Source organism: Tauraco erythrolophus, chromosome Z, assembly GCF_009769465.1.
Source record: "Tauraco erythrolophus isolate bTauEry1 chromosome Z, bTauEry1.pri, whole genome shotgun sequence".
NCBI classification, from domain to species: domain Eukaryota; kingdom Metazoa; phylum Chordata; class Aves; order Musophagiformes; family Musophagidae; genus Tauraco; species Tauraco erythrolophus.
Window position 1 is genome coordinate 66,473,376 of NC_141496.1, and position 14,555 is coordinate 66,487,930.

Consider the following 14,555-nt stretch of genomic DNA (forward strand, 5'->3'; position numbering starts at 1 on the left):
CAGTCTTTCGGGTTCTACTAAATTATCACTCTTACAACTCTATCTTTACAGAAGTTCTTTGTAATTTTGCAGAAGAGACCAACAGGTTAAAAAATACTAACAAGTAAGTTCATCCCCTCGTTCTCTGGGCTGTGTACAGTGCTGACCCACTGATTTGGGGTTTTTTTTCCTCAGATTGATACATCCTGAAAACAGCAACAGCTTTTAAAATGCGCCACAGGTGAACAGTTACTGCTTCCCAAAAGACAAAAACATATTTTGACAACAGATCCAGATTAAGCTAATTGAGATGTAGGGCCAGCATCCTAGAATCTCAACAGTTTAAAGACAAATACTAGAAATTTATAAAATAGATGAACTGAAAACAACAGGAGATCACATGCAGATGATGGGACACTGGAAAGAAAAAAAACCCAAAACTGTAGTCCCATGCCCTCTGGTGGCACAAAAGAAAGAACTAAATGGAAATCTTTCAAATGCTACATTAAAGATAGTGTGTAGACATTTCTGTGTAAAATTAGTATATTCCCTTTCAATGTCTGTGACATTTTGAAAGAAAGGCTTCTCTACTCAGAAAACTATTGTGCCTATTAAGTCACTTACTAAAAATAATATATATAAAAATACTGATTGAGGCTTTACAGGTTGCCCAACATAGGTTCTGACCTTCAGATTCCTAAGAAGGTGAAGTGTAGCTGCCATCTATACAAACCAATACCTGCTTCACTGAGCATGACTATTGTTCACCAAAGTCACCAAGTGTGTAAGCAGCTAAAATGCTGTTCACACCTACCCCTCCACTATATACGCTGCCCATACAACTGTAAAATCACACAATTGTTTAAAATTTATATTCTTATTCACATAAGCTCTAGATATATTTACCTCTACTTACAAGAATAGAGTTTTATATTTCTTAGCAATAGCCTGTCAACTACTTGGTCATAGAGCACCACCAATCCGCATTATGTCATCTAGCCAATTACAGTTTCTCCAGCACTGGCCAGTAGCAGACACAGAAAAAAACAACCCCAGCACTAAAAAAAAAAACACCAAATACATGTTTAGACTGATCCTTCCATTGGCATATACTGCCAACCACTAGCAGTGAGATATAAACTTTCAATTTGGAGGTCATGTCATATTTCATATCTCCAAGGTGTACCTTTCATTTAACTTATTATACTTTAAACCTTCAAATATCTACAATAACAAGTTCTACCATTTTACTGCTTATTATGTGACAAAATACTTTTCTTTGTAAAGTAACTTCCCTGCTTCTGGTGTCATGAGAAATAGTAATTTGTTCCCTGATCTTCAAACAACAATGATTTTATATGCTGCTATATACTTCCGAAAACAATTAATTTTTAATCTGGAGGGTTCAAATCTACCTAGGACTCTTAAAAGCAATGATTTTTAGAAGTCTGTTAAAGTACATTACTTTAACTTTGGAGGTAGATATTCTGTTATTTGGAGAAAAGAACCCTTAAAAAGACCTCCCATTGGATTAATAAAGACAATCCTGCTTTCTTTTCTGAAGACTACGAGATGCATCACACCTCTCTTCTAAAGTATTTAAACATGACATCTCAACTCAACTTGAATGCAAATCATGAAATAAAAAGCTACATTAAGAACACGTAATTATGACCTCACGCAGTACCCAAGTCAAAACAGACAGGCAACCAAATTTTTTCAGATTTCAAAAACATTTTCAATTTCCGTTGTGAAATGCATCAGCCATAAGAGTTAACTTTAAGAAACAACAGTGTCACAAACTAGAAATGGATCCCAGTGTTCACCCAGTATGAAAATAGTTATTCAAGAATTCATTCTCAAGCTGAAAATTTCAGATGGTTCCAAATTATACACATTCATCTCTTCTCCTTACTCATTTTAAATAGATAGGACACAATGCCTCGAAGTAGTATTCAATAGTAAAATTATTTTAAAATATGAGCTAAACACGGAAAATATTGCAACTCTCCAAGACAACAAAATTAACATATGAAAAGAAATTAAATTCAGTTTCAATATTTTTAGAGGAAGGTAACCAACGTACACTGGCCAACTTCAAATGTCAAGGCCAAACGGTACAAAACTGTGAAGTTATCCTAAAACTGTTTCATCTTATTGATTGCTAGTAACAAGATGTTGATTTACAAGTAAAACAGATTAGAAGCATGTTATAGGGGGCATAAAATAGGTCTAACTAAAAAATAAAACACATAGGTTCTCTCCATTGCTGAAAACACTCTAATATTTTGTTTTGAAATAAGTTTGAAAATTATCGACACAATTAGGGGTGAGTGGGGTAGAATTCATTCTTTTTAAAATCTGAGCAGAAACACATCAATTTTACCTCAACCATTTCTGCATGGAATTTTGTGATCTACGTGGCTTTGTAGATACTGGATAGCAAGATTTGGCTGGCTGCACAATTCATAAATGTCAGCAGACCACTCCCTGGCTTTACAGCATCAAGTCTTCTCAGAAAAGAAATAATCCCGGTCCAAGACTTTGAGCTTTGCCTAACTGTACAGAAAATTGGAAGTACACTGCCTGGATAAATATGTCTTAGTCCAAGTGAACATCACTAAAAGATGCTCTGTTAATCTACATACTTGTTTTAACGCAAGGAAATGCAATGTAAAGTTATGTGAATCACCTGGCCTATGCAACCAGTTAACAAGTTTATTATAAACTTGGTGTAAACTTCTTTCTTTCATTTCTCTCTGCCTCTATATATCAATAAGATTGTGCAAACAAAGATTTTATTAAAACGCAAGAAAGACAACCCTGTCGTTACTCCACAGCAAAGCAACTATTTCCATAAGAAGTGCATAATACCCTCAAGTTCAACAGCACCAAAAGTAGGCACAGCTGCACTGGTAGAAGAATGGCATCACATGAGCAGCACATCTGTTCAGCATCCCCATGGTTACATTGCATCAGACTTAAACAACAAAACCTTCCCATGTGAGGACAGCACAGATCAGAACATCCTCCTCCCGTTTGGAACAGCAACTGTCCGTACCGGCTAGCTGCACTGAGCAACCTGCTGCTACCACCACATGAACCAGCTACATAAACAGTTCCTTATGCTTCAGTCAGTCTGAACCCTTCAGCAGTTTTCATGCCCCAAATACTCCAGAGCAGTCTGCTTTCTCATTGCCCTCTGCTTGTCCTTCTCTATTTGCTTCTGACACCAGTTTGATTTGTAGCAAGGACTCTCTCCAAAAAGTAGTATGCTGCCACCCAGCACACAGAGGAAAGTCCAGTAACACAATGAAAGATCGAGCTGCTTTATTCTGGGGAAGTGGAGAACGAACAGTTTCTCCTATCTAAGCACTGTACATTGCAGAAAGGATATTAGTTGCAACTTTCATTTCCTCCATGAACGTTCACTCCCCCTCTAAACGTAGTCGCTTTCAACCAGCCACTAATGATCATTTCATTCCAATAATTCAAGTAAGAGTATGACAGGCCCAAAGATGAGGGAATCTCATGGAAGCGGGCAGGCAGAGGAGAAATCCACATTCAAGTTCTGAGGTTAGGTCAGCTGAATTTTGACTATTTGTATCCAGACTCGGCCAGCAACCACCAAATGCTTGGTTCAAAACCAGCCAGAGGCCATTCTCCTTCTCATGCACATGAACAAGGAGACCACAAAGGAGTTGGCAGTGTCCTTCCTACATAAGAGGCTCCGGTGCACCGATGAGCTATGGTGAAGAAAGAGTACCGCAACAGTTTTCCAAAGGATGTGGAATTCAAGTCAGGATCGTTGCCTATACAGATTTAACACAGCAAGCAGTGAGGAAACTGGACTCAAAAATCTCATTTTTCAGGCTGAACTGAATGGCAGTCATCTTAACAATTTTCTGCACCAGTCTTGCGAATAACTATTTCCAGGTATATCTTCACAAATCATGTATTAACTTTGCTAATATCTTGACAAAAACCTCTGATCAGATGCCAGCATACCAGGATGTTAAGACCAGAAAGTACTCTATGTTCACTGCTAGAGCACCGTACAGTGAACAGAACATACTAAACATAGAATTAAATGGCCACCTCCTGTACAGAAAAAGCAAGAAGGTAAAAGTTAAAATGCAATCTTGTGGAAGGATATCTGAGAATCAACGGACATGTGAACAATCCAGCCTTTCCTGGGAGCACGTGCCTGGATGCAGAATGGGAATTTGACACCGTGATGACGTTGCTTCTGGGATGCAACTAATCATACTGAGGGGTGGGCTATGGCTTGTATCATAGCCAATCACAGATTGCCAAGTCTGGTTTAGAAAGCTATAAAGCACGCTGAGTGTATGCAAATAAAGGTTCACTTGTTTGATCACATTGATCGTGTCAGGTGTCCTCACTCATCTCCCCCACAATCTGATGTAGCATCAAAGCTTAATATTCAAACACACTGTTTCAGCATGTATACACATTGCAAGGTAGGAGAGAGAACAAAAAATCCAAGCATACAATGCATCGGTCAAAAGGACAAGTCAAGGTTTAAAGCCTTTATTAATCTAGGCAGAAGGCTTATGTGCATTTGTGATTATGAAAATTACACAAGTAACCTTGTTAATAATTTTCTACCTTTAAAGTAGCATTCAAAACAAGCTCACTTCAGGAAGACACTGGAATTCTTCCAAATTGACGAATTACAAAACGAAAGTCTGTTCTCTTAAAAAATGACAAAAGATCTATTCCAAAGATGTAGCAGCCTGACAAAAAGATTCTAAAAAGCTGATGGACTTCCACATTCTGTTTTAACAGAAGCGGCAATAACAGGAGTGTTTAATGTACTATTATCCTAGACTTAAGTTTCATGTAATTTACAAAGATAAAAATAAGGCATGCTGTTAGGGACTAATTTGACACCATCATCAGTGATCTGAAGGCAAGGAGAAAGGAAAGGAAGATGGACACAAATCTAGACATATTCCCTGTTTATAGTCAATTAACCTGAAAAATGTGCACTACTACTATGGCTGATATGTTTCAGGTCCATTTCCTTTTTGATTCCCCTCCCTGCCCTATGCTGAATCTTTATTTAAATGGCTAGCAGTACAAAACTGAAACACAGCTTAAACAGCATTACAAGCATGAGCATTTAAATAATGTTTCTTTTTATTTGAACAAGTCAAAACTTAAAATAACAAAATGTGTCAGACAAAACATCAAATAAGAGCAAACTAAGAACCTTTCTCCATTTAGTTTATACAGTTCGAGTTCGGCATTGATTCTAGGTAGCAGAAGGAAGTTCTCATTTATAGGTGGCGTTACTACTTTTCTGAAAAATATATTTTGCTCAACATTTTGCACCAGATTTAAAGACTGTAATTGAAGGAGGCTGTTAGCTTCTGTTTGACGGCTGCTTAGCCAAAACCTTACACAAAATGTGCAAGTAACAAAGACAAATACACTCTGTGAACATTAGGGAGTACAAAGAATTGTTACTGACCTGTAATTATGTTTACAAAGACAGCCCCTCCTCCTTTACAAAATACTAGAAGCTCAGCAGAAGAAATCCTAAATTTTCATTATCTTACACTCAAGATCATTCCCGTGACAGTCAAAGTCTTTTAGATTGTGAACTTACTAAGTATTGTTAATAGAGATTTGTTTGCTTGTTTTTTAAATAAGTTGACATGTTTCAAACTCGGGAAAATGACGATTCCTTCTGTGGATTTCTTCACTCAACTTTCAACCTTCTTTGATATGAAAGTCATAAGAATGCTACAAAAAGTCACTGTGCCCACAATTTTTCAGTGCTCAGAAGTCAGAAAACGACAACGTGAAAATCATGCACAATCTTAATTGCCATTATTCACATTTTAGAGTAAAACAAACATTTCCTAAATACCTGATCATGCCGCTTCCAATACTTCTGCATACAGAAGTCCCATTCCTTGTTATAGAACACAGGCCTGAAAGCTCCCAAACGAGCTCATAGAAATACACCAATTACTAAGAACATGCATTAACAAAACATGTGTATGCATGGTCCGTGTAAGCCATTGATTTCAGATAGTTCTCTAGAGCAAGGCGCTCAGCAAAACTCTTAGCTGTAAAAGGTGTTTATAGTGCATCAGGAGATATTTCAAAACAGGAAGCGTACAGACCCGCCAACACTGGAAGGGATCTGAGGTTTGCACCGCACAGAATTGGGGTACAGTAACTAGAAAGCACGAGCTGATACGCTGCAGTTACAGCCGCTTAATGGAAACTCAGGGCTGACTGTAGGTAGTGCTTCCTTCCCCTAAGGGAAGTACCACCTCAGCAGTACTCCAGAGTAAAGTTCACAAGGCTCCTTTGTTCAAGACACAGATTCAAAGAACTGCTGGTGTTTCTGTCATGTATTTGGTCCTGATTTCCTACTATCAACTGCCCCACCCTACTCTGATTCACATTTTGGCCAGCTGGCATTACTATCAAATTACTGGCAAGCTCAAACGAAGTAACACTCCATACCGCAACGATCACCGCTTGTGCCATTTGCCCAGAAGTATTCGATGCATTCTGTAGATGCCTTGAAAGCATACATACAGCTGGCAGCAGCACCACCAATAGCCAGGTCAATTAATGCTTCACTGGAAAAACACTGGAAACAAAAGGACAAGCCAGCTGCTTTTAGGGCAACTGTACTTGATCCTCTCGGTCCAATGCAATGCATCCAGTGAGCTCATAAAAGCAGTTAATGTACATGAGAAGGTAAGAGTCAGCTTCGAATAACGGTGCTCAAAGGTGGGAGGGGAAAGAAAAGACAGAGCGGGGAAAGAGAGATATCTTATTCAAATAAAAATTGTTTAGAAAACAGTAAGAATGGAAGTTGCTGTATGTTTGTGCTTTGCCTTTTAGTAAAGTACAGGAGAAAGACCAAAGATCACTTGGTGCCATTCCAGTTATCAACAGGAATCAGGGCATATTTGAGTTTTAAAAATGTATTTCCAGAAACAACCTTACACACAGTGGGGACATGAGTCCCATAAAAGCCAAAGCAAGCTGTGTGAAAGCAGTTAGAGGAAAAAGCTTGTGTCTAGAGCATAATCTACCAGGTACGGACAGAGGATGCTCCGTTGTGTTGCTGTTTTGCCTTACTCAGGCATAAAATTAATTAAAAATTAACTTTCATGTGAAGACTATGCAAAGGTCATATTTCTGAAGCAAGATACTCTTACAAACAAATCCTCTACTTAATTTTTTCTTAAAATAGGATTTTTAATGGGTGCCATGCACGCTTAGGTGTGAATCTAGCAAAATTCAGAATCAAAAGAAATATTCCACAAGCTTCTGTAAAATAATAGCTTTTATGGATCCGTTCTAAGTCAAGGTAAAGTTAGTTGACAAAACAAGCTGTGTTAGGTTACTGATTTTTCCTGTTTGTGTCCAAAATACAGAATAGGGAATACGAGCTTATCGGTATTTGGTATTCATCTGTGTACAGTAACACAGGTTCTTCTAGATAAGATGCTTACGCATTTATTCCACTTCAGACTTGATTTGAATGTAGTCTTCACCTAGTAGTTACCAATTTAGCCCTAAATTCACTTGCACCTGACACCTGCTGCACAAGAGATGTCATAGTACTAGCCATCACTCTGAACTTCCCTCCACTGTACAGTCACAAAAGATTTCTCAGAGAATTCTGTGTTATTACAAACAAAAACGATATACTCAACCATTTTTCCACTATATTCCTCCAGAAGACACTTACACAGTGATCTGTACTGACAACTGGTACAATAATAATCTAAAAATGCACCTAAGGCATTTAGGTGCACCTCTTCACCTTGAGCTTGTCTCTGTGCAACATTGTGACATTGTTCCTAGCCTGAGACAGGATACTAGGACACATCGCATCCTGAGACGGGAGCATCATATAGCTAGGAACAAGTTCAGACAGACAGAGCTTGCAATACGGCCATCATAGGAATAATATACATCTGACAAATAGGCAGGATCCATAAAGACACATGCAGGAATTACAGAGGACAGGCCAATAAGTCTTAATCTCCACGTATTATAGGTATGTAATCGTACCAAAATTAACAGACACTTCAGTTCTATGGCAACATACAGATCTTCTGATACTATGATTTAAACGCAACACCAATGATGACAAGGCTATAAATCACTTTAGCTGAAGTACTATTATAGTTGCCACGATGCCACCTTACCACAGATAGGATAACATTCACTGTAAAACCGACTACCGATGCCAGCTTCTGCAAACCCATCACCTAAAGAGAGCATGTCACCACTGCCCTCCAAGCTTGACCACAGGTGCTGTTCAGCACAGCAGTGAAAGGCATTTACAAGTATTTGTTTAGAAAGTACGTAAAGGCATCCACCTATGGGCATCTACCCACCTTGGGAGAACTTGTCCAAAAAAGTATTTCTGCAAGACATTTCTGATGGCATCCTTGAACAACTAACTACCTGAACTCTCAAACTGGAAAGCAAGCTCCAGAAGGACAACTCTTGACTACAGCGGCAGATAAGCTTGAAAGAAGACACATTCAAAAGACACAAACGACTCCAAGACCATGCAAAGGAAAGGTGCCTTGCGTGGAAGAAAGTGTGGAAATGAAAGTGGAGCAGCAATCCTAATCAGCTATTTTACTACTGGTATTAAGGTACCATGACACTTTAGGTGAATGCAGAAAAACAGGCAAAGCCAGCTGAAGAATTCCAACCCTAATCCTGGCAGAAATTAAATAAAAAGCCTAGATAGACAAACATTCATAAGCTAAGCAGAAGACGGCTTCCAGAGGTACCCACTTTTCTCCTCTGAGCTTAGTGTAAGCCACATAGGTCAGAAAAAAGAAACTAATCAATACGTAACTTCCAGGATAAGAAAGGTGACATTACTGGAACTGCACAGAGGAACAGCAAAGCTGAAAAACTAGCACAGTGTCAGAACAGAAAGAGGTACAAAGTGAATCAATCAATCCAGTAATTTCTGAAAAAAAAAAGTCTCAGTTCCTTTTTCTAAGCACAAAAAGTTCTGACCTTTGTCACCAGGAAAGAAAATGCCTTCCCAAATCTACAGACAAATGATCTACTGCTGCCATTGCTCTTCACAAACAAAAACATCTTGAAGTTTTTACATCTGTGGCCAGTTTCACTTGCAGTACACTGAGTTTTGGCACACTGCACCGACACAAACAACTTTTTGTCAGCTGAGGCAGGATTAAAGCTGTTACTTTCAAAGAGTTTTGGTGGCTTCTTATTCCACTCTTCATCTTTTGCATCTCCTTTAAACTGAAGTTACAGGCCCTGAAAGCATTTGCTAGGTGTCGGAGGTTTCCCAGTTACAACAAAGTGAAAAATTTCTACCCTATAGGCAGCAAAAGCGAATGATAAAATCACATGAATTTCATCCGTAACTTCTCAAAGCATAAAGCAATACGAATGGAAAAGGTAACCGCTGACCCAAAGGAACGACCAAAACAGTGACAGGTAGGGGATCTTCCAGTGAGAGACAGCAGCCTCAAAGAAATTTATATATGGAAAAGGCAAAAAGAGTAAACACTGACAGACTGTTCTAGAAGACTGAGAAGTCAGAGGACAGAAGGAGAAATGTTTATCTCTAGTTGACCAGACCACGTTGAGGGAAGAGTTGTAACAACAGATCAAGGTACTAAACCCTTGGCCACAAGGGAGAAGACCATGTTACACCACAGACCTGCATTACATAGCAGGACACAGACCAGAATTTCAACTGCAAGACACTGGCAATAGAAGACAAAACATGTATATCAAATCTTCCCTGTTAAGTAGCTCAAACCAAATCTAACATTAAAAAAAAAAAAAGACACCAGCCATGTACAAGCTTTCCTGTTCTATATTTTCACCTAGATTAAACTCAACTGGTGTACAAAGACACATGGCGTTATTTCCTTATATAAGATACCGGCCATATCAAAGCAACACTGGTACTTCGCTGTTACAAGTGCCACACATGGCAGTACTCTCCCGCAGGAGTTATCTACTGAACACACAGCTGCTGTAGCCAGTCTTCTCTTGCTTTCTTCCCCTAAGCTTCTTTGCTACTCTCTTTAGTTCCTGCAAAAACTAGTGGCTGGCCTCTGAACTGTAATTCAAAGGAATAAAAGCAGAATAGATCTGCACTCTTTCTTTAAATATAAGTCCAGGTTTTTATCTTTACTGTTAACAAAACAGTATCAACTATTACTTTTGCATGAAACGAAAAATTAGTGATTCTATCAGAAAGATAATTGCCACTTTTTAAATAAGCCTTTTGAGTTCTTCTAGTCACTCGAAACCTCACTACTGTGCTAAAAAACTTTTCGATTTGGTTTATTTCCCAAAGAATAAGTATGGTACAAGCATAAATAAGCTATAGCTTTACTGTCTGTAACTCTTTTTTTGTTGTTGTTGTTTACTACTATAAGAAAACACAGCTATTTATAGACTGCATTATTCTGCCATTGTGGACAGCATACCATGTGCTCTCTGAAGTACTTTTTTTCTTGTTGTGGTTAAACCTTTCTTATTAGAACACTACCGTCATGCACAGCTTTTAAATTTCTCTCCCACACAGACAACGAGGGAAAGTGAGGAACTAAAGAACCGCTTCGTTTTAACCATGTGGTGCAGTCAGGTATCGGCCAGTTACGGCTCCAAAGCAAGCTTGGCCAAAAGGAAAGCAGTAGCATAAAGTCAGCATTCCTCCAAACCTACCTGTTGATGCCATAGCCGAGGTCTACCCTCGGGTTCTCAGCTTTCCGTGTCAGCTCCTGCCCGTCCTCAGCACCGGTTTCCAGGGTGCAGAGTCAGCCCCGCACTCCCCCTATCCTGCTGCCTGCCTCGGTCCCGCGGAGGGCGCCCGCCCGGCCGGACGGTGAAGCCGCAGTGCAGCCCCCGGCGCGTCCCGCCCGGGGCGAGCCCCCGCCGGCCGCCCCTCCCCACCGCCCCCTCGCCGGGCGAGCGGGCTGCGCCCGCCTCCCCCCGCTCCCCGGGCCGGGCCGGGCGGCACCAGCGCCGCCCAGAGGCGGCACCACTCGTACCCCGCCCCGACGGCCCGGCGGCCGCGGCGCCTCGCCGCCGCCCCGACCGGAGCGGATGGGAGCGCAGGCAGCGAGCCGCGCCGCCGCGCCTCGGCGCTCCGGCACCCGCGACGGGGAGAGGGGATGGGGCTCGGCGGCGGCACCACCGCCGCCCTGCCCGCCCCTCCGCCTCCACCCCGGCGCCCCGGCCGCTCGCCCACTCGCCGCGCCCCGGCCGCCGCCCCGCTCACCTTGGGGAAGGTGCCCTCTCGCCGGGGGCTCTTCGGGTGGTCGAAGTGGCCGCGGTCCAGCATCAGGTAGAGGGAGAAGATCACCACGCAGAAGACCGCGCTGCCGAACACTGTGAACTGCCGGCTCAGCTTCATCTCTGCGGCCGCCCGGCCGGCGCCGCTGCCGCGCTCCTCCCGCCGCGGCGGGCGCTCCCGGGCCCCACTCGCCGCCCCGCGCTCGGAGGGGAAGTTCTCTCGCCGCGGCGGGCGGTGAGGACCCCAGGCGCCGCCGCCCCCAGCGCGGGGCAGCCCCAAGTCTTCTCCGGAGAAGTACGAGAAGTTGCCTCCCCCCACGCCCACTGCGCAGGGGACGGAGAGCTCCGCCGACGCCCCGCTGCCTCTCGGCGAGAGTTTCCGGGAGCGGGTCGGTTCCCAGGCAGGCTAGAGCCCGGCGGGGAAGTGGCGGCGGCAGCGCTGCGGGGCCAACCGAGCGCCGCTGCTCCCCCCTCCCTCCCTTCCTCCTCCTCCCTCCCTCCCTTCCTCCTCCTCCGACCGCCTCACTAGCCGCTCCGCTCCTCCTCGTTGCCGGCAAGCGGCACCGGCGTTTGGCACCTCCTCCAGCGGCCAGAGCGCTGCCGCCGCCGGAGCACCGCGGCCCGCCGCGCACACGGCCCGCGCCGAACGCTCCCGCCCGCCAGCGCCGGCCCCCGCTGCCGCCGGAGCGCCACGCTCCGCCCCCGCGCGCCGGGCCGGGGGGGGCGGTGCCGCGCCCGTGACATGCGCGCGGCACCGCCCCCGCGAGCCCGCGCCGCCCCAGCGCCGCTGGGGGAGGTGCGCGAGGCGGCAGCGGCGGGACGGCGCAGCGACGGCGCAGCCCGTCGGCGTCGGTAGGAGGGTGAAGCCGCGGCCGCCGCCCCTTCCCGTCACTCGTGGGGCTGCCGTGGGGGCCGGGACCGCCAGCCTGCTCGGTTCGGCACGGCAGGGCCGGCCCCGAGCTGCCTCCGCCGGGCGGCGCCGGCACGTAGCGGTCTCCCCGTGCTCGCCGCCGCCCCGTCGGCGGACGGCGCGTGGTGGCGGCCTCCGCCGTGGGAAGTGAGGAGGCTGGAAGGGGGAAGCGAGAGGGCTGCCTTGGGCCCCCGCCGTCCATCCCGGGCCCTGCCGCGCCCCGCTGCCGGGCAGGGGACGGCGGCCAGGGAAGGGAGCGGGGAGTGTGGAGGGTGTGGGGTGACCTCCGGCGCCAAAGGAGCTCCGGCATCTCCGCGTTGTTTCGAAAAGCGCCGTGGCACCTTTCCATACGAGTCCTTTCCCTCCGCTCCCGGCATTAGACACATTGGTGGGCCGCTGTCGAGCTCCAGCTGAGGTCAGGCTTCTCCACATCCGCATCAGTAGCAGGCTCAGTGAGGAGCACCGCTTGTGCCCGGAGGAATGGGTCACAGCTGTGGTGGAGGGCCTGGCGTTCAGCTTGCCCCGCTCCACTGCAGCGTTTAGGTCCTTCTGGCTGTGGCTGATTTAATCTGCTCAGGTTGGGAAATGTTCGTACCTGTTGTCTGCTTCCGATCAATATTTTGTGGAAGTGCTTGGTGCATTGGCTGCCATTGAGAGCTAGGCACGTGCTGAAAATGTCTTTTAGCCACTCCGTGTGTGCCTCAATTTTAAGGACTGTCATTGAGACATACCCCTACGGCTTGAAGTCAGGATGTGTGTGTTAGTATCACTATTTTCTTTTTCCATGAAAATCCCCCCAAAGTTCTTAAAACTGTAAAAACACATAAAATGAGGCCAATAAAGTTCAGTAGACTTTTGCAGGAACCAAGAAGCTTAAATGGTTGCTAAGTTTTTCCTTGTTTGGAACTTGTTCAAATACCTTACAGAACCTACTTGAGGGCTTGATTATTCATAATTTCTCCCTCTCTGTCTCCCACTGGACAAAAAGTTTAAGTGTTTGATTCTGGCTTTGAAAGGCAGTACGAGACTCCTGCATTTCCTGGGTATGAACATTATGACCTACTGTGGTGGGAACTGCTGACAGCAGAGAAACTGCCTCTCTCGTACATGGTGCGCTCCTGTGCATATTGATTGCATTTAAGACCTTTTTTAATGCAGGGGAGTGGGAAAGGGAGATTGAAGAGAAAAGCAGCCGAGCAGTGTGGACAATACAGGGAATAACCTGGGAAAGGACAAAAAGATGATGGCTAGTGTAGGAACAGGAAGGGACCCACAGCCAGGAAAAGCTAGGAATAAGACATGAAGCAGGTTAGGGGAAAGAATGACGGTGCAAGGGCAAAACGCTCGGTGTCAGGCAAATAGAGGAAAGATGCAGATAGGTGTCCTGCAGAATCTGCAATAAAACCTTGGAATTTTGAAACCTGACATTACTGTGCTGTTCAGCAAAAAGTTGTAAACAGAAGCATCTCACCGTTTCACATTTGCTCTATTCCCCCTCTAGTGGTAGATTCCCTACAGAAAATACAATGCTTATTCCATTTGTTTCGTTAGCGGAGTTCAGATACCTTTGTGAATCCAAAAATCCAACTTTGCCGTGGCCTACGTAAGATGTCATTTCCAAATTTCTTTTTCTTAAATGGGAAATTATTTTTAAATCTACAGTAAACTAACACTAAGATTACAAAAAACGGCCTCAGATTTGGGATACATATTATTAAAGTTGACTCTGAAGTTGTCCATGATCTTGTGCATGATCAGACAGTTATTATCTTTCCCCTTTTTTTCATGGAATGTTTAGTCAATTCATTGAACAGGGTAATGGGATGCCTAGAGGGAAAAACCAGGGCTGCGAACAAACCAGTCCTCTGTAGGGCTTCTGTTTTGCTTGTTAAAAAAGTCAGAAGCTGTTTCATGAGTGAGACAAGTAGTGCACAGAGACAGCAGTGTTCAGGTGGCTGAGATGACAAATGTTACCCCAGATGATCAGACCCTGTTCTTTCTGTTAGATGGTTTCTAGGTGACGTTAGGTCACACACATGGAAATACCTACAGAAGAGCTGGTAAAGGTTCTTTGCTTTCTGCGTTCCTTCTCAAGACATTCGTGATCTAAGTTGCAGGAATACGTGGAACTTGCATTTGCAGCTGGGGCTAATGAAAGCAGTGAGCTTAGACCTTTCCTCGCAAGGATCTTTTACATGTAAAACTGCAATGTTTGTAATAAACTGTGATTTCTTAGATCATTAAACTGTAAGAAAATTAACCATTCCACTGTCAGTTCACTGTTTCGATGGTGCATATGGAGTAATATGAGAGGGCACAACTTATGATTACAGTAAAACCATATTTTGAG

At 44.3% G+C, this 14,555-nt stretch overlaps 1 protein-coding gene across 2 annotated transcripts in view; it reads right to left on the reverse strand.

Annotated features, from left to right (window-relative positions):
* The window catches only part of MAN2A1 (mannosidase alpha class 2A member 1), a 120,564-nt gene extending 109,148 nt beyond the window's left edge, over window positions 1-11,416 (reverse strand). For both annotated transcript variants that reach the window (XM_086628758.1, XM_086628759.1), the window contains exon 1: window positions 11,282-11,416. In XM_086628758.1, the coding sequence (XP_086484884.1) occupies window positions 11,282-11,416 (135 nt within the window). The remainder of the gene's footprint in view (window positions 1-11,281) is intronic.
* Window positions 11,417-14,555: the final 3,139 nt, after the last annotated feature.